Source organism: Macrotis lagotis, chromosome X (assembly GCF_037893015.1).
Source record: "Macrotis lagotis isolate mMagLag1 chromosome X, bilby.v1.9.chrom.fasta, whole genome shotgun sequence".
In the NCBI taxonomy this organism is placed as follows: domain Eukaryota; kingdom Metazoa; phylum Chordata; class Mammalia; order Peramelemorphia; family Peramelidae; genus Macrotis; species Macrotis lagotis.
The window spans coordinates 216,730,036-216,751,382 of record NC_133666.1 but is presented as its reverse complement, the minus strand read 5'-3'; the positions used below and the strand labels follow the sequence as shown (position 1 = coordinate 216,751,382).

General features: G+C 36.1%; 1 protein-coding gene across 5 annotated transcripts in view; it reads left to right on the top strand.

Annotated features, from left to right (window-relative positions):
- The window catches only part of LOC141496993 (calpastatin-like), a 132,894-nt gene that overhangs the window by 8,833 nt on the left and 102,714 nt on the right, over nucleotides 1-21,347 (top strand). For all 5 annotated transcript variants that reach the window (XM_074199577.1, XM_074199572.1, XM_074199573.1 and 2 more), the window contains one exon: nucleotides 4,215-4,280. In XM_074199577.1, the coding sequence (XP_074055678.1) occupies nucleotides 4,215-4,280 (66 nt within the window). The remainder of the gene's footprint in view (nucleotides 1-4,214; nucleotides 4,281-21,347) is intronic.

Below are 21,347 nucleotides of genomic sequence, written 5' to 3'. Positions count from 1 at the left end.
CTGCTGCTAAAGTCATAACTCATTCATCCTCATCCTGAGTTCTCAGAAAATTGATGGAAATGATATGGTATTTTATCATATATCAATAAGAATATTCGATCTCCTTTTCTAATCAGTAAGTTCAGAGCTCCCATTTTAAAAGTAATATAAAATGAAGAGATTTATTTTCCATAAACTTTTTCTTAACTTTGCCCCCCTAATCCCATGGTGGGTTTAAGAAAACATCTGGATATATCACTGAATAATATTGTAATAAATAATATAAAAACATATTTAAATATTTAAACAGTGTATCCTAGTAATAAAAATCATAGTCACAATTACCTCTAATCATTAATTTCTGACTCCTCCTCAACTGCAGAAATACAGCTCTAGCATTTACCTTTCTCAGAATGGGAATGTTTCTCAAAAATTCTCTTTAGGATGCCTGCTCCATAGCATAAGAATTAGTTCTCAGGAAATGTCTTTTCCGTTTTTCTCAAAAGTAAGTTAACTTGAGGAAGGTATTCTCTTAGTTCTCAAGATTTTCGTCATTTGCAAAGATAAAGTGTTCTAATCTTTGTTGGGGGAGGGGAAAGTTTTCACTAAGAAATATGATAGTCATTTCAATATTCCTATGTATTCAATTGTTTATAGCACTTTGGGATCTATTTTTAAAGAGCCAGTTTAAGGTGTTTTATTTTGTGTGTGTGTGTGTGTGTGTGTGTGTGTGTGTCTAATTAAGACTGTATAGATATGGACAGTTGGTATCCATCTCATTTTAAAAGATATCCTGAGAACATATGTACATTTGGAATTCCCTCCAGGTTCATACTCATCAAATATTCCTCTCCTAAGCAGTTGAGATAATTTACAAATTTTAGAAAGATTTTCTTAGACTTGATATTATCAATTAATCTAAAGCAGATAGATTTATCTCTTTGTCCTTTGAAGATGGGAAGATATATAGAATATATGTTGATAAATTGACTAGGCTTTAATCTGAGAATTATCAAGAAACCATTTTTCTGGTTTTAAGAAAAATATTTGTGCTCAGTATATGATTTTTAATGATTATTATTGATTCAACAATCTAGGCTATTGGGAATACTTCTAATTAGAAAAAATTGGGAATAGCAGAAATGGTTGCAAATATACTCACAATGGAATACACATTAATTTAATTTCTATTTATCTAATTTTGTTTGGTTTCTAATTGGTTTCCGATACTGAATCTAGCATTTATTAAATGATTGCAGTGTACCAGGAATGTAGTTCTAGGAATCCAGAAGTGGAAGTCCCTGCTTTCAAAGTGTTTATATTAGAGGAATGGGAAATAATGTTTACAATGTTCAGAGTTATATAAATGAAGATATATACAAATAAATATGAGGGAGGGGAAGGGACAAACTGAGAAATTAGAAATTGCCACTTGAAGGAGATGACTCCTGAACCAGACTTTTAAAGGAGCCAGAGTTTCAAAAAGGAAGACATTCCAGATGTTGGGGAACAGCCTGAGCAAAGTCCTAGGAGCAAAATAACGGAATATTATCTTTAGGAGACAACATGGAGGTTAGTTTGATTGGAGCATAGAATATATAAGGAGTAGTTAATAATCTTCCTAGAAAGATAGACTGAAACCAGGTTATAAGTCGATCTAAATGTCAAACAGAAGCTTATATTTTGTCCTACACATAACAAGAAACAAATGATGCTTCTTGAACTAGTAAATGATCAGTCAGATTCGACTTTTAGGAATATCACTTTGGCAACTGTGGAGGCTAGAGAAGGGAGATTGAATGTAGAATAAATGTTAAACTGTTGCTGTGGTCCAGATGAATGGTGTAGATACTCTGATCTAGGGTGATTGTATGAGTGGTGGTATATGGAAAGAGAATCAACAAGAGAGGAAATGAATGAAGGTGAGGAGTAAAGAGTCAAGGATAATTCCAAATTTGTGAACCTTGGTGGGTATAGTAGGTTCTCAATAGGAATAACTAAGTTAAGAGAAGGTGAAAAGATAGGATCTGTTTTGAACATATTGAGTTTGAGTTGCTATTGGACATTCAAATGGAGTTCAGCAAGCAGTTAAATATTCAAGGCTGGATATGTATATTTGAGAATTGTTCACCTAAAGATGGTAGTTGAATCCATGGAAACTGATGATATCAGGGGGAGAGAGAGAGAGAGAGAGAGAGAGAGAGAGAGAGAGAGAGAGAGAGAGAGAGAGAGTTAAGAAGAAAGGTCTAAGACAAAACCTTAGGTTATATCCACAAATAGGGAGCAAGACATAGAAGATGATCCTGCAAAGGAGATGGAGAAATATCAGTCAAACATGTAAGGTAAGAAACATAGGAGAGAAATTCAGGAGAGAGAAACTGTCCAAAGGACTAGGTGTTTAATAGTGTCAGATGATTCAAAGATTTTGAGAAGAATGAAAACTGAGTAAAGGTCATAGGATTTAGGAACAAAGAGATCTTAGAGATAGCAATTTGTCAAGGGGAGACATGAGCCCTATTTTTCTAAGTGGGGTAGAGAAGTGAGTGAAAAATAAGGAAGGAAAACAAAAAATTTATCACTTGGAGTTTACCTCTGAAAGGGAGGGGAGATATAGGATAATATCTTATCCTATGGTAGGGACAGTATGGATTTTTAGTTTGTTATTAAGAATGGGGTAGTTTGACACATGTTTGTGGATAGTAAGGAAGGAGACAGAATATGAGATGAAAACTAGAGATAGAGCATGATTAAAGGCCAAAATACTGGAGAAGATATGAGGGGACAGAGTCAGATACAAGAAGAGGGTTGAAGTGTTACCTCATTTAGAGATAAGTAATTCCTATCTATTGCTATTTCTGCTTTTTAATTTTGAAAAAATAATCTTTTTTGAAAAAATGCTACAAATTATTTCATATTGATTGCCCTGAAATATAGATCGCACACACTCATTTACCCAAATATTTTTATAGCATGTTAACAAAAATTTTTCAAAAACAAGTACATTAGTTTGGTTCAGCAAGCCTTTGTTGCCTTCAGGCAACAGAGCCAAGTTTCTGTGGGTTCAAGCCATTAATTTATGATTATTTTTCTTTGTGGAAAGAATTTTCTTTTATGAAAGGAATTGCTTGGTGACTTTTCCTGAGGAATTTTCTGGGGCAGAGTCTGAGATCTGTCATATTTTGAGTAGTAGATCTCTTGGTCACATACTATTCCCATCCAATTCTTGAATCAAATTATCTTCAGAGAAAATCATCTGCAAGCATATTGTTGGATGGTAAACACACACACACACACACACACACACACACACACACACACACACACACACAAGCTCTTTAAGGGAATGACAATTTTTTTTTGGTAGCTTCAGTGCCCAACATGTAATAGATGCTTGACATTGGAATACTTTAAAGGCAATACATTTTATGAACATACCATTCATCTCCTATTGCTCAGCATATAAAATTATATATTTAGAGCTAACAGTATCACCATCAATGGCTAAATGCACCAAATAACTATTTCTTTACCATGTAAAGACCTTACATTTATTCCCAGTGTTCTGGTTTAGGACAGCCAAAGGTTTGAATAATGAAGTCTTTTAATATAATGGAATTATCCTAACAGCTTAACAAAACATGTACAGCCTTGCTACCATAGGGTGTAACCTTCATTCTATGATACAGCCCTTAGATAAAAGAACTCCATGGGGATTCAAGGTACTACAGGAAGTGGGAAGGATGAATCAGATGGCAACAAATTCTGCTCTCTGAATCAGCTCTGATTGTTGCCTCAGGGTAGCTGCAGGGCAAATTCAGCCCTTGGAGATTCCATCTCTTGGGTGCATCATGGGTCTCAGGCAGTAGCAATTTGGGCTTTAAAATTCCATGACACACTTGGCTGGAGACAGGATGCCTAAGTGGTCTTCCAGCCAGTTTTTGTTTAATTATAACATGAGTCTTTAGATCCCAAATATGTGGCTGTAGCTTATCATCATCATTATCATCATCATCATCATCATTATTATTATTATTGTTATTATTATTATTCAGAATGATGACTATATGGGGTTTATGTGCTTCATATATATAAAAACTTCCTAGGATGAAGTTGACACATAATACACAGATATGATAATTGAATGAATAAATAAATAAATGAAAATATATTGTATTATGTCTCTTCATATTTACTTATATGTAAGAAAATTAAATTAAATATTTTTCTCTTTATAGCATGTCTCTGAAAAAAATAATGGAACCCCCTCTAAAACAGGGGAGAAGAAAAGGTCTGAAACTGAGGTCAGTACAAAGTATCGAGATTTGGTGTGTATTTTTTAAATTATATGTGAGATAGATATTGAGACAAAAAATGAGGCAACAAAGCAAATACACTCTTTTTAGGCAACTTAGCTTAAAGTGAATCTTTTCAATAGATAAAATGAAGTATGTAAGTGATGGTCATTGAAAAAGAAACTGGATATAATTTAACAATATCTGGTCTAGAGTGTAATTTCCACAATCAGTAAAATAGATAATTGAAAAAAAGATTACCCTGCCAGGATTGGGTAACCTCAAAGGTTTAACAAAGTTCTACTGCTCTCTGGGACATTTTTTCACCATGGAGAGACAAAAGGGAGCAGTCTCTATTTTTAGTAGTCTATCCCTTTTATCCTTTGTTATTAATAAAATTTATTTTATTGTATATAAATGTTATTCTGTTATCTAATCCTAAATTTAAGTCACTGGACTACTATGACATTGGGCCTGAACCAGAATATCTGGCAATATTCAGCAAATGCTAATTGCAATAACTTTTCATTTCTGGTGATTAAAGTGGGGGAAAAACAATCACCTTTGGTGATTGGGTTGAGGTTATAATATATGGGAAACCCTTCAGAGAAGATGGGGCCTTCCCACTATCAGTAAACTCATTGAATACTTATAGAATTTAACAGGGAGAGTAAAAATATTGCCAATATTGAAAAAAAAGTTAAAAGAAAAAAAACTGGGAAAAACCCAAGAAGTATATCCAAGAACTACTTTTCCTCCCTGCCATGGAAGTTAGTGAAGAAGAGCTAGCAGTACATATTAGTTAAAATGACAGACTTAAAGGAAAACTAAGTGCTTTTAAGAGAGAGAAAAAACAAGTCAACATGTTTGTGGAATTTTCTCTAAAGGAATACATTCAGAATCATAAAGGAGTATACATTAGCTAAGAGAGTTTGAGGATTAAGATTAATAGAAAGGGGGCTAATCTTTTAGAGAAACATATTTTAAGGAAATGCTCATTAAAAAATTTTTGTTTCTAAATGGGATTATTTGAGCCCAAAATCTTTATTCAGCTAAATGATGTCTTGGACCAAGGGTTCTTAACTTTTTTGTTTTTAAATAATGGCTTCTTTCAGCACCTTATAAACCTATGGATCCTACTGCAGAATAATGTTTTTAAATAGTTGAAGTGACTCTAAGTTTTAGTTAGAGGTAACTGAAAATTTAATTTTTGTCCCTTCCAAAGTTTCACAAACTCCCTGAAATCTATTCAAGCACACCAGGCTAAGAATTCCTGGCCTACACTGTTCTATTCTCTTAACAGAATTAAATTAAAGACTATGTTTCAAAAAGATGTTCGATTTGCCTTCATTTTACATCTCAACTCATATAATTATTAAATGAATAAAAATTAAATTGTCATCTTCACATTCCAAAGATCATAAATCCTGGTCCTGGAGGATATGTAAAAATTTATCTTAAATAAATGATAAAGAAACAACTTATTGGATTTAGATGCCAAGAACATGGGTTGAAGTCAAAATTCTGACTTTGTCATTTCACTAGGATAATAAATTGTGCTATTTCTTCCCTTTAACATGGATGAAAATTTAAATTGTATGTGCTAAAAAGATTTTCCACAAAAGGAATAATAAGAATGATTTATTCATGATCACTAGGCCTAGATCTAACAAGATTGTCTAGCATTCAATGATTTGGTAAACTTGGTGCAGTGAATAGAGAGCTGCGCATGGAGTCAGGAAGACTCATTTTCCAGAGTTCAAATCCAGCCTCAGACACTTCTTAGCTGTGTGATGCTGGGCATGTCACTCAACCCTGTTTGCTTCTGTCCATTATTAGTAAAATAAACTGGAAAAGGATATGGCAAACTACACCAAATGTCCTTGCCAAGAAGACCCCAAATGGGATCATGAAGCACCAGATACAACTGAACAACAACAAACTTACAGCAAATTTAGTTTGAGTTCTTTGAATATATTGTTTTAAGTGGATGGTAGTATGCTCTTTGGTCTCTTTATGTTGTTTATTGATGTTAAGTACCTAAATTGTATTTGTAAAAGGTTTGACATCATTTATAAAAACTTTGATAAAGAACCTTACTGTAAATATACACAAGAGAAATTGAAACTTTATGTGCAAATATAGATTACAGAGTGTGCTTCATTTTAAAATCTGATTGCTTGTATTTCTCTCTCTGTGATGGGAAGAAGCAATACTTTGTAACCCAAGACTTTATGGTTCTTGCTGTTAGTCATCCTCTGATAACATCCAGATCTGAATGTTATCCTAGGTTGTCAGAACCTGACTGAGGGCAAAACATCAATCAATTGAACATTTATTAAGCGCTCTATGTGCCTCCCTGTGCAAAACATCAGAGATATAAAAGGAGACAAAAGACATTGCCTGTCCTCAAAGAGCTTACAACCTAATGGGGGAGACAACCTGCAAACAAATATATACAAAGTAAGCTACATATAGGATAAATTGTGAATAATTAAAAGAGGGAAAAATATTCAAATTAAAAAGGATTAAGGAGGGCTTCCTGTAAAAGTAGCACTTAAATGTACATTCCAGGTTTGATTTGAGAGAGACTTCATGTAGGTTTGGATGGAAGGATTTCAGTTTCAAAATTCTCATGTCTACCCACTGGAAGAATGATGAAAGATGTTCATACTATATTTTTTTGAAAGTTTTTCCTACATGTTGTACCTTAGGTAGAAGCCCCTGGACTTTATGTTGCATAGTTAGAAATAATAGGTAGGCACTATCCTAAAAAAAAAAAAAAAAAAAAAAAAAAAAAAAAAAGCTATCTGGTTACCAGACTTTACAGGGAAGTAGATTTCTAAAGTAATGATACCATCACACTTAGTTCATTACAGATAGCTCTTAAGAGAGACATGAGTTCTAAATGTTTAAGTTCTATTTTTGTAAACACAAACACATACACACACCCCGTTCAGTTCATAAACTTGTATAGTGTCCTCTGAATATAAACAACTAGGTCAATTAGAATCCTATACTTGTTAAAGTTTCTCTTATCTGCCCTATAATGCTTAAAAATTCTACTGCAATTGAAGGAGCATGATGAGAAGAAAAGTTCCAGTACCTTTTCTCCTACCCTAAACAAAAATGTCCTAAGGCTGCTTATCATAGAGCTGAGGATCTCTTTTCTTTCCCAACAAGATCAGCAGTAGGGAAATCATTATCCTAAATAAAGGATTTTTATTCATCATAAATCATAGATCTGGAGCTGTAAAAGATCTTTATTAAAAAATTTTATTTATTTAAAGCAATAGGGTTAAGAGACATGTCCAAGGTGACACAGCTCAGCAATTATTAAGTGTCTGAGGCTGGAATTGAACTCAGGTCTGACTCCAGTGCCAATGCTATCCACTGCACCACCTAACTGCCCCCTAACCTCCTTTTAAAGATGAGGTAGAGAGAGCGAAAGTTATTTTATCAGTCTCATATGTCATAGAATCATGGGGTAGTAATTTGAATTCCAGTTCTCTAATTCAAGGGTCAGTGTTCTTTGTTGCATTATATCACATTACCTTCCTAATAGACTAATCTGACAAAGCCCAGAATTTAGACTTGGGTCTTCTGTCACATATTAGATTGGTGGCATAAGTCAGTGCTGATAATCAGGAATGAGCAGAATTTCTCCATATAAGAACCTATGTTTAGTAATCACTATCAAATCCCTTTGAAATATCATAGAATTATGAATTTGACAGTTTTTAGACATACTTGCCAATGAAATCTAAAATAAAATATACTGGGAATAGGAAAAATGAAAACATTCAGCAGTATCATCAACATCTCTTAAGTATTTTTGTAGAAAGATTCCTTTCCAAACCTGCAATCAAATCTAATTAAAGAATTTGGCAGACACATCTGGCCACATAGGGAAATATCCTCATTTTATAAACACCACTCAGTGAACTCCTTGGGGGGGGGGGGGGTGGACATAAGGTGTACATAACCTCACAAATAATCAGATCTTAAGGTTTGTTTGTTTTTTTAAATTTAATGATAGGATATGGTTCTGTGGATAACTGAGAATTGAAGAGAGTAGAAATTGTGCCTGAGGAGAAAGGATATTTGGTGCCCATCCCTTTCCTGAAAAGCCCTGGAAGAATTTACTCCCTCTAGCTGCTTGCTACTTTTTTTGTCCTATCCCCAATCTTGTAGTTTATGGGCTAGACTTCTATTTTAAGAACCATACTTTAAATACAAAACACTCTGTCTCTGATGGGTTGGTCAACAATAGGTCCCAGCCCAAGCTGTATTTAGTCATTGTGTGGGCTCTGATGGTTGATAGTGTGCCTAAATAGCAATTGCTTCTGGTCTGTCAGAAATTCTGAAGGATTTCCCTTCCCATAGAGATAGAGATAGAGATAGAGATAGAGCTAGAGATAGAGATAGAGATAGAGATAGAGATAGGGATAGAGAGAGAGAGAGAGAGAGAGAGAGAGAGAGAGAGAGAGAGAGAGAGAGAGAGAGAGAGATAGCCATAGAGAAATAGATAGATAACTTTTTTTAAATACATGAGAGAGCATTCTTTGACTCATTTCTTTCCTAGCCTTAATCATTGAATAGGCATCTCCTTGCCACTGGACCTGCATGGTTCCAGAAGATAAAGGTTGGAGACTTTGCACAGCACTCCCTCACTTAAATTCAATTCCCTTGCAAGTCATGGGGTTACTTTGCTGATGTCTTGGTCCTCTGCAAGATTAAGGACAAAAACCCAATAACCTTGCCTAGCCTTAATCACTGAATGGGTGTTGCCTCAGATAAGCTGAATCCTGGAAAAGATCTTAACTTAAAAGGTCAAAGTCTCCCACTGCATCCAAAGCCATCTCCAGATCTCCTAATCTAAATCTTGGCACAGGAGGCTCCAAAGAAGAGAGTGAGTCTGTCACTTTGTACTTCCCTCCCTCACTTAAATCCAATTCACTTGCAAGTCTTGATATCAACTTCCCAATGTTATGGTTCTCTTAGTGCAGGAAGGATAAATAACAAATAATTTTCCATATTAGTCCTTTGTGGAAGAAAACTCAAACCAAGGAAAGAAGGAAGGAAGGGAGAGAAATACTATGCCTTAGTCTGTAGTCAGACTCCACCAGTTTTCTCTAGAGGTAGGTAGCAGTTTTATGAATCCTTTGAGATTTTCCTGGATCATTGTGTTGCTTAGAATAACTGCATCACTCCTAATAGTTTATTGTACAATATTGCTGTTTCTGTGGAAAGTATTCTAGTTCTACTCATTTCACTCTTCATAATTCATGTAAGTCTTGCCTGGTTTTTCTGAAATCATCCTGCTAGTCATTTCTTACAAGAAGATAATGTTCCATTGTGAGTATATAACCACAGCTTGTTAAGCTAGTCCCCAATTTGATTCCCTTAATTTCCAATTTTTAGCCGCCACAAAAGAGGCTACTATTAATATTTTTATATAAATAGGTTCTCCTTTTCTTTTGAATCTTTTTTGAGATATAGCCCTAATAGTATTTTCTGGGTCAAAGGATATTCACAGTTTTATAGCCCTTTATGCATTGTTTCAAATTGCTCTCCAGAATGGTTGGATCCCACTCTGGGTATTTTCACTAGCTTTCACTCATGCCTGAAATGCTCTCTCCTCTTCACTTCCTTGCTTCCTTAGAATTGCACTAAAATCTTATCTTCTTCAACAAATCTTTCCTGGACCCTCTCAATTTTGGTGGTTTCTACCTCCAATTTATCCTGTGTCTATCTTGCTCTTATATACAGGTTTGCATGTTGTCTCCACCTCTTTTAAGCTGTAAACTCCTTGAGGGCAGGGACAATTTTTACCTTTCTTTGTATCTCCATCACTTAACACAGTGACTAGAACATAATAAACACTAAATAAATGCTTGTTGACTAGGAAGAAATTTTCCATTTTCTCTTCATCCTTAAATGCCCTCAGGATGATTTTTCTGAGTTGGGTCTTTTGCCAGGTTTTCTTTAGGCCAGTTTTTTTTTCATTGCCTCTCATTATTTTATAAGCTCATAATTTTCAGTCTCAAAGTGTCACAGTAAGTTTGCAAGGTGCTGCTTTTGTTTATACTATTTACTTTGTGAGAACTTTTTCCTTTTCTTTTTTCTTATCTAATCTGTATTTTTATCAGTGTAAGAAGTTCTCTGTGAAGAACTTTCTTTCTGATGCAGATCAACCTTTTCTCTGCAATTTATGCATTTTGAGATTTGCTTGGGGCAAACACTAAGTGGTTTCCCCAAAGCTAAATATCCAGTTTTGTCAGAATAGTCTCAGACATGTTTCTTTCTGAAAAGAGGAGTACGCGAGTGCATGGATAGATTTGATTAATTTGTCATGAGATACTAGAAATACTCAGTTACAAGTTTTTATATTGCCATGCCTGTGGAAACATGTCTCAGTCCAGCCAGGTTTCTGTCCAATAATACAATGCTGCCTCAACTTGGCAGATTGATTCTTTGCTGGATAAGGCAATTTTTAGGCCTTTTTGGTCTCCTTCCTGTGACAATTGATTTACGTTGCTTATTATTTCCATATGAAACTTTCATAGTGGCAGTAGATATGCTTTCTTGAGTCCATTTCCCTTTTTTAAAGCATCAATAACTGGTTTAAATAGGCAAAATTTTAATCACATTCAATATTTTTTTCTCATTTTTATTCTTTCTCTTAGATTTCTATTTTATTATTGTTGACCTTTGCTTCTTCTGATTTTGGGTATGGAAGAGAATACTCTGTAATCATCTCTCATTTCACTGTCTTTAGAGTACTTTTCCCATTTTTGTTTTCTTTAGTAATATTTCTACATCTAGAAGTACCCCTAGGGTTAAGATTATAATCCAAATGTTTTGGCCTTTCCTGTGCACAAATACTCATTTATTCAGTCAATGAACATTTTTTAAGCACCTGCTAGGTACCAGACACTGAACTAAGCTCTAAGGATACAAAAAAAGGGTAAAAATTAGTTGTTTTTCAAAGTCATGTCCAACATTTTACAATCTCATTTGGGTTTCCTTGTCAAATAGCCTGGAGTGGCTTGCCATTTCCTTGTCCAGGCTCATTTTACAGATGAGGAAACTGAGGCAAACAGGGTGAAGTGACTTGCCCAGGGTCACAGCTAGTAAGGCCAGATTTGAATGCAAGAAGATGAATCTTCTGGGCTCCAAGCCCAACATTCTATCTACTTCATCTAGTTTCCTTGCTCTCAAAGAAAGTATTCTTGATTGTATAGTGAAAATTCAATGTCCTTATTAAGGCTTCAGCCTCTGCCCCCTGCCCCCCCCCCCCATTACTTTGACTCTAAAGGTATTATTTTGACCATCTTTTCCTCTGCCCACCTTTTGTGCTGAAGTTACTAGATATCAGCGTTTATCTTGATTTATTTGTAGGTCCTGCCAAGTCCTTCAGAAATATTCTCAGCAAGTAATGTTGTTCATAAATTTCATATGTGTGTTTCTTATATTTTTAACTGGATTTCTTCTTATAGGCACCTCAAACTCTAAAGAATAACTTATTCCACTCCCTGCAATCACTTCTCTCATAAATTTTCCAATTTCTTTCAGATACCATCATCCTAAGTCTTGTGAGTTTATAACTTTGATGTTATTATTGATTCCTTATATGAACTCAACTTTAATATTCACTTGGTTCTGGATGATTTTGTTTCTACTTTCTCATCTCCCACATCTATCTCCTCTCCATTCATACAATCAGCATAATAGTTCAGAGTTTCATTTCCTCTCCTCTAGACTATCCTCCCAAGTGGCCTCTCTGCCTCAAGTCTTTGCCCATTCAAATCCATTCTCTATATAGCTCCCTTATTTAAACCCATCAAGACTGGGTCCCACTCTATTCTTCCAGCCTTATACATTACATATCTCCACACTCAAAATGTCCCAAGTAGACTTAGCCTGCAGACTGTTCCTCACACATAATACTCCATCTCCACAGCTTTTTATCAGCTATCCTCCCAGGCCTACAAAGCATTCCTCCCTGACCTCTGTCTTTTAGAATACTTACCTCCCTTCTGTACCAAACTCAAATACTTTATTCTGCCTGAAACCTTTCCTACTTTTTTTCAGTCTGAATTTTCAGATAGGATAAAATCAACTCTACTGACTCCCATTATTTTTGGCTAAGAAAACTTGTCTTCTATTTTTTTCCATTTTACTGAAACTTTCTTTTGTCTTCTAGTTTCATTTCAAGCAGGAAGACCAAGATTGATACAATTCAGTTCTACTAGTATGTGTGTCTACTTATAGTCATTTAATAAGTATCACACACTATAGTACCAAACATGAAATTTTAATGTTTGTACATTATCTAAAAGCTGCGTGATTCTCATACCCTTCAAATTAGAAGAGGATGGACAAGAATGAGGGTCATTTTTGTGTTTCTCTTTATTTCAAGAGGTACATGACCAAAGAATTCTTTTCTCCAAGTAGCCAGCAGACTAGTGATTAAGTTCTCTCTTCTTAAGCTAGGTTAATTCAAATTATGTTAACAGGAATATGCACGAATCCTACTTAACATAATTGTCTCTCAGACTTTTCGTTTTGCTATTATAATATAGAATGGCACACCATTTCCTCAATGCCTTCTTCAAACATCAGAGCAGGACTTTTTGAGCTATTTGACTTTTATACCTAGTAAATCTAATTCTATCACTATCTCTGAAACATGCTAGCTAAAAGACTCTGGTCAAGTTGCTTAATTGCTCAGTAGCCCTAGGCAACTCTTTCAGACCATAAGGTCTAGAGTAGTTTCTGATCTAAATTCTGAAGAACTTCTTCACTGAAAATTCCTTGTACAAATTTAGTCCCGCCAAAAATTCATTCTATTAGATTTCACCCATTAGTCTAGCCTATTAAGATTCTTTTGGATTCTGTCCCTAAGTATCCTTTATATAATCTCCACCAGGCATTGATCATCAACTATCAGCTATATGAGATCTAAGAAGTAAAGTATCAAAAGTTTTCAGCAGGTAGGCTTAGAATGGAACACAAAACAATAGCTATTTTTTTTATTTTTGCCTTATTAAAGGCTAGAAGGTTAAATAAAGATTTGTTCTTTATTTTATACAGTCATTTGGTTTTTTGTTGCTGCTGAAAGTTATTAAGTTTATGGAGTATATGACAATCACTAAGTTTATGGTTTATCCTACTCAGCAGAAATGACGGTTTCCAGACTTTGATATCTAGCACAATGAATGTCACTGCCTGCACAATCTTGGACAGGTCATGTTGTTTACTTCCAATAAATGTAAGTCCCAGAGGGGAAGAGACTGGCTAATTTTTGTCTTTTCATCCCTGTGGATCTCAGTTTCCTCATCTATAAAATGAGGGGATTGAACTAGAAGACATCCTTCCCTTACCTTTTCCTCCAGATCTAAATCTGGATTTCTGGGATATTTAGGACCAATATCTGTTACAGTATCTTTGCAGATATTTTATTGAATGGGAGAACTTAGTTTGCATCCCTCAGAAAGGACAGGAAAAACTAATTCAGAGAACTTTGCTTACCTACAACAACATTCGAAGAGATCCTGATTTTTTTATAACTGAGGAAATTCAGGGAATTTCTTCAGAGAATTAGAGTCCTAGGAACATTAGACAAACAAAACTTGGTATTGACTCTTGGGGTTTGAGGAAACCTGACAATAAAAAGATAATGTTGCATAGAATCATAGGATCATAGATTTAGGACGAGAAAAAATCTGGGAGGCCATAAAATCCAACTTCCTATTTTATAGATGAGACAGAGGCAAAGAGAGGTTAAATGACTTGTCCATAGTCACATAGGTAATAATTATCTGAAGCAGGAGGATTTGAATTGAGGTCATCCTGAATCCAGGTCTAGTATTCTATCCATGATATCACAAAGACTATTAAGGCATGTCACTAGCTATGTAAAGATGCTCCACCCAAATGATTAGGCCAGGAAAAAAAAGGGGCAGAAATTGAGTCAGCCCTTTTTCTTCAAGCTCTAATTTTAACTTGTCTTACATCACAATCAGCTAGTGGATAATAACTAGACCCCACAAACTCTCCAGACTCTAAGGCATTTTGAAACTTAGCATAAATCCAGACCCAAGTCTTTGCCAAAAATAGGAGGGAAATAAGGTAAGTAGGGAAGCTAGGATATACACCAGGGTCAACCAGTCATCTTTCTTGCAAAGTTCAGGGCTCTGGATGGGTAAGTGAAAATAAGCAAGGGGGCGGCTAGGTGGCACAGTGGATAGAGTACCAGTCTTGGAGTCAGGAGTACCTGGGTTCAAATCCGACCTCAGACACTTAATAATTACCTAGCTGTGTGGTCTTGGGCAAGCCACTTAACCCCATTGCCTTGAAAAATCTAAAAAAAAAAAAAAGCAAGGATCTGTATATATACCATACAGACAAATCTAGTTGATCCACAGAATAGCAGGAATGTGGAGAGGCAGATGAAAACTATGATCATTACTAAGAAAGATCTTCTGAGTTCAGAGCTTCTTATATATATTTCCCAATCCAGAGACAGAACTGAAGCCAAAGTTAGGTAGGACTAAGTCTATATATGGAAACAAGAAGATTCATCTAACCTGAGTAAAAGAGTCAGTAATGGTCAATCTATTTCTAACAGTTTGCTTGTTTCCTATAAATCTACTAATATATCAGGGTGATATTAGAAAAATCTACTGAATAAAACTTTTGTTTACTTTAAATGGTAAGAATTATCTATGTGTATAACGTATTGTGTAAAATGCCACAATATTTCTCAAAATTAATAGATCATAATCTCAAACAGATTTTTCAGTTAGGTGGCAAAATAGATAGAGCACTGACCCTGGAGTCAGGAGGACAGGAGTTCAAATTCACCCTCAGATACTTGACTCTTACTAGTTATGTGACCTTGGGCAAGTCACTTAACTCTGATTACCTCACATCCAGGGCCATCTCCAGTCATCCTGATTCATATCTGGCCACTGGACCCAGATAATTCTGAAAGAGAAAGTGAGACTGGTAACACATAACATCCTCTCACTCAGATCCAATTCACATGCTAGTTATGGCCTCACCTCCCTGATCATAATCTCAAATGTTGCAATTTAATAGTTGTCATAGGGTCAGATTTCTCATACTTATACAAATTCAACTTGCATATTAATTTAATAAATATTTATTAAGTGCCTCCAATATACAGAATCCTGAATTAGGGAAGATAAGAAGTTAGATAAGATATAATCCCCACTCTCATGGAGTTTACAATCCAATAGGGCAATATGATATAAACATAATTGATGTAATATAAATGAAAAGTGAATTAGAGAAACATAACCAAATAAATTTTTTTTTTAGTTTTTGCTAGGCAGTGGGGTTAAGTGGCTTGCCCAAGGCCACACGGCAGGGTAATTATTAAGTGTCTGAGGTTGGATCTGAACTCAGGTACTCCTGACTCCAGGGTCAGTGCTCTATCCACTGTACCACTTGGCCACCCTCAAATAATTTCTAAGAAAAAAAGTTACCACTAACTTGGGAGATCAAGGAGGGTTTTATGGAGGAAGTGGCATTTAAATCAAAAGAGTGGCTAAGATTTCATCAAGAAGTAGAGAGAGAAGACAACCTAGGTATAAAGAATAACATGGGGGCGGCTAGGTGGCGCAGTGGATAGAGCACTGGCCTTGGAGTCAGGAGTATCTGAGTTCAGATCCAACCTCAGACACTTAATAATTACCCTGCCGTGTGGCCTTGGGCAAGCCACTTAACCCCATTGCCTTGCAAAATCTGAAAAAAAAAAGAATAACATGGGCAGAGGCACTTGAAATCCGTATGTTCCAGAGACAGGAAGAACAATTTGATGGGATAATAAAGTACATGGTATATATGAGACAAGACTAGAAAAGGGAAGGGAGAGAAAAGGGGAGAGGTTGTGAAAGATGTTGTATGGCAAAGTCAAGGAATGTGAATTTTACTTAGTAGACAATAGTAAATAACTAAAGGGTTTTTTTATTTTTTTTTGTAAGACAATGGGTTAAGTGGCTTGCCCAAGGCCACACAGCTAGGTAATTTTTAAGTGACTGAGACCGGATCTGAACTCAGGTACTCCTGACTCCAAGGCCAGTGCTCTATCCACTGTGCCACCTAGCCTCCCCATTGAAGGTTTTTGAGTACAGGAATGGCATGACCTGATCTATGCATAAGGAAGATTGATTTTTGGCATCCATGTGAAGGATAAATTGGAGAGAGGGGACAGTGGAGGTAAGAAGATCTGTTGAGATCCCACTATAGTGTTCTAGGAAACTAGTAATGTGATAATAACTGAGGAAATAAATAAGAGAAGGTAGACATAAGAGATACTGGAATTGGAATTGTTAGAACTTAGCAAGAGTTTAAGATATAAACTAGGTTTCAAAAATGGGTGTCCTTATTTTAAGGAGCAAACTTCAAAGGTTGGAAAGATGATTAGGCATCCCACCCTTTCTCCAGTTTTTAGCAGAAGAGTTCTCTAGATTGTTACTGATATAATAAATATTGCATCCATGACAATAGAGAGTGAAAACAAAACCCATTGCGCAATTCATATTTTTCTATATTGCAGATAGTCATATTAGGCAAAGCAGATTTTTTATTTACAACTCAATCAAAATTCCATCAAAGTCAAAAGACTCACAGCAGTTGCATTTTAACAGAGAGAAAACATAGTACACCATAATTATTTTCTCCTTGAAAGATAATTAGTGAAATTTCACTTTCACCTTTGGCCTATATTGTCCAGCCAAGACACTGATGCCAGATCTCCAGTTGACTTTCAATAGTCCTTCCAGGTTCAAGAAGACCTTGCCAGTGGTTTCACTACCTGCTTATCAATTGGCTTCCAACTTTGGGATTTTGCAATTCTCAAAGTCATGAGATTAACACAGTAGTTGAAAATGTTGATTTATCAGAACTGCTGTCACTGGACAGACTTGGGAAAGAAAACAGAAAACAAGATAAATATATGTTCTTATTTCCATGAACTTTTTACTGTCAAGGGTGGGGAGGGGATAAGGGGGGAGGGGAAGAAGTCCTTTCCTATCTTATACTGAAAGTCCAAGAGAGAGAGAAAATATTTCATGATTCCCCAAAGAGAGGTTGGAACAGCTTCTCATTTTTTTTTTTTTGCAAGGCAATGGGCTGAAGTGTCTTGCCCAAGGAACAGCTTCTCTTGAGTTCCTCTTATAAATCACAGAATAGGCAACCAACTCTTTCTGAATCATTGTCGGTTATTTTTGCTGCAATTCCAACCTATCTGTCATAGGGACCAACAAGATCTTTTCAGAATGTACTCTTCAGCAAGGACACATGTCCCACAGAAAGGAAGCAGATCACATATTCCAGTTCTATAGGAGGTTCTTCAATATAGTATATAAAATTGTTGCACAGTTTGCCCAAGGAACTGGGTCAGAATCAAATAATATGAAGAGGGTAGAAAGATTGTCTTTGGGAAATCATGAAGTTACTTTATTTTTCTTTTCTTTTTAAGAAAAATTTTTAAATTTATTTTATAGTATTACAATAATCTTGTGAGTGTAATCGTAAACCACCCTCCCCCCCCCCCAAAAAAAAAGGATGAGAAAGCTCAAGAATAGTGAGAGAGGGGAAAAAAGTGTACTTCAGTCTGTATCCAGATTCCAATGGCTCTGTCTCTGGGATGAGTTGTCTTCCCCATCATAGCCACCAGAGAAGTTGCTTCAATATTTTTCCCACAATTGCTATCACTAGTTGTATTCCCCTCCTTTCTATTCCTTCCCACTCTCATCTATTCCATTCTCTCTCTCCTTTCATCCTGACTCTGTCCAGAAGTGTATTGTATCTGAGTACCCTTTCCCAGGATCTTCCTTCTCTTCTATCATCTACTCCCCCTTCCCTCCCCCCATTCCCCCTTATCCCATCCCTTTCCTGTCATTTTTCTCTAGAGTGAAATAGATTTCTATACCCTATTGTGTATGTTATTTCCTCTCTGAGCCATTTCTGATGAGAATGAAGGTTTACTCATTCCCCCTCACCTTCCCCCTGTTCCACTCCATTAAAAAAAGCTTTTTCTTGACTCTTTTGTGAAATATCTTAGCCACTTCTTCCTCTCCTTTCTCTTCCTCCCAGTACTTTCCTTTATCACCCATTGATTTCATCTTCTTACTATATTATACCATTATATTCAGATTCTTCCTGTGCCTTGTGTATATATACTCCTTCTAACTGCTCTTATTAATTAGAAAGTTCATATGACTTATCAGTATCTTCCCGTGTAGGAAGACAAACAGTTCAACATCATTAAGTTCCTCATAATTACTCCTTCTAATCCACTCCCTCTATGGTTCACCTGAGTCACGTACTTGGAGGTCAAACTTTCTATTCAGCTCTGGTTGTTTCAATAGGAAAGTTTGAAAGACCCCTGTTTCATTGAAAGTCCATCTCTTCCCCTGAGAGAGAATATTCAGTTTTTCTGGGTAGTTGATTCTCGGTTGTAAACCAAGATCTTTTGCCTTCTGGAATATCATATTCCAAGTCCTATGAGCTCTTAATGTAGATGCTGTCAGATCATGTGTAATCCTGACTATAGAGCCATGGAAGTTGAATTGCTTGTTTCGGGCATCTTTTAGTATTTTCTCTTTGACTTGGGAGTTTTAGAGTTTGGCTATAATATTCCTGAAGTTTTTCTTTTGGAATCTCTTTCAGGAGGTTACTGGTGAATTCCCTCAATTTCTATTTCACCCTCTGCTTCTAGGATCTCAGGACAAGTTTGCTGTATCATTTCTTAAAAAATGAAGTCTAGGCTCTTTTCCTGATTTCTGGTAACCCAATAATGTTTAAATTGTCTCTCTGGATCTGTTTTCAAGGTCAGTTGTTTTTCCAATGAGATAATTCACATTTTTTCTAATTTTTGAGTTTTTTGGTACAATTTTATTTCTTTCTGAGTTCTCACAAAGTCATCAACATTCTGCATTTGAAGAAGTTATTTTCTTCAGAGAGCTTTTTTTATTTCCTTTTTCCATTTGGCTAATTCTGCTTCTTAAGTCATTCTTCTCATTTGCTTTTTTGTGTTGCTTTTTCTATTTGGCCTAAACTGGTTTTAACACATTATTTTATTCAGTATTTTTTGTATTTCTTTCACCAAGTTGCTGACTTGTTTTTCGTGATTTGTCTGCATATCTCTCATTTTTTCCTCCCAATTTTTCCTCTACCTTCCTTAATTGCTTTTCAAAGTCTTTTTTGAGCTCATCCATAGCCTGAACCCATTTTCTATTTCTCTTGGAGGTTTTGGATACAGAAGCTTGGATTGTTTTGTCATCTGAGTATGTATCTTGATCCTCCATCGGACCAAAGTAATTTTCTAAGATCAGCTTCTTCTTTTTCCTTTGTTTGCTCATTTCTTCACCCCATGACTGATTTTCTGCACTTCCAAGGCTTTGGGGGGGGGGGTTGGGACACCCCACAGGGACCTTAATTCCTCCAAGGTCTTATGAGAGGCTCTGACTACTCTCTTGCCTGTGTTCAGGCCCTCCCCTCTGCCCTGGAACTGTGAGGAGGGTCCCTGCTTGGTTATGGTGGTATGGGAGCCCAAACTGCAACTGGATCTGAGTGTGGACAAACAGCTGAGTCCTGCCCCAAGGAGAGCAGAGAGACCTCTTGCAGTCTCCCCTGACTGCTTTACCATCTATGAACTGAGAGCTCTGGACATACTGGGTGGTTCTGCTGACTCCTGCCACAGGTTCTCACTGCAGGGCTGATCTGAGGCCAGAGCTTTGCTCTATACTCACTCTGGTGTGGCAGAGTTCTCTCACCACCCCTTCTGGCTGTCCCCGATGATTAAAACACCCCCTCTGCCATGGACCTAGGCACCAGCCCTGGCTGTGCTGTACTGTGCCTTTTTCCAACACCTGATCCCCAGACCTGCCCTAGAAATCTTCTAAGTTGTCTTAGACTGGGAAATTATATCATTTATTCTTTCTAAAGGTTCTACTCCTCTAGATTTTGACTATAGTCATAATTTGATGACTTTTGGAGTTTTGGGGAATTCCTGCCTTCATGCTGCCAGCTTGGCTCCATCCCCATGAAGTTACTTTAAAGGGTCATGCTTGTATCTAAATCAAAGACCAATTTTTTCACAAGCAATAAAAGATCAAAGCTGATAACAAATCTTATGAAAATAAATGCAAAAATTTTCAAAATATGTTATTGGGGCAAAAAATAAAATACTATCTTAAAAAAAGTTGAAAACCTCATCTACAATTCTCAGCCATTGAATATGGAAATTGTAGAGGCTGTGTTAGGTCAAAACAGACTGGGTAAAGGATATCCTTATAAACCTATCTGATCCAAAAGAGATAACTGGTCATCTAGAGAAAGCAAATCAGTAACTCCTGAATAGCATAGGTATTTTTATGACAAGAGAAGAGAAGGTCCCAAGTACATTGGAGTAGACTCCTGTGGTTAATTTATGAGAGGATATGAACAAGAGACAAACGAAATGCTATGAATGGCTTTCAACAATGCATCATAGAAAAGAGTTCCCACATCTCTGAGATCATCCAGGTATCTAGGTATTGCAGTAGTTTGTATTATTCCCCTAAACTTCCATAGTGACTTGTACAAAGTAGTTTTTAGTAACTGCTTGCTGACTGCATAGACAAAGGAATGCATCATTTAAATTATTTAGAATTTCCTATTTAATATCAGTTGTTGTTGTTATTGTTCTCATCAAACTCATGATTTCACTGGTTAGGGAATGTCCATTGAGGAAATTCCTTTACCAATGCAAATCAACAATTGCCCTGTAACATATCATTTTATAAAGTTATTTGGAGGCACTGAGAATTGATTTATCCAGTGTCACATAGCCAGTATTCATCAGAGGTGGGATTTGAACCAATATCTTCCTGACTCCACTAAGCCACAATCCTATTATGGAGTATAGGACATAGAATCAGGAAGACCTGAGTTCAAATCTTGCTGTATGATCCTGGATAATTCACTTACCCTCTCTTACTCTCAGTTTCCTCATCTATAAAATGGAGATCATAAGAGTATCTCTCACAGAGAAGT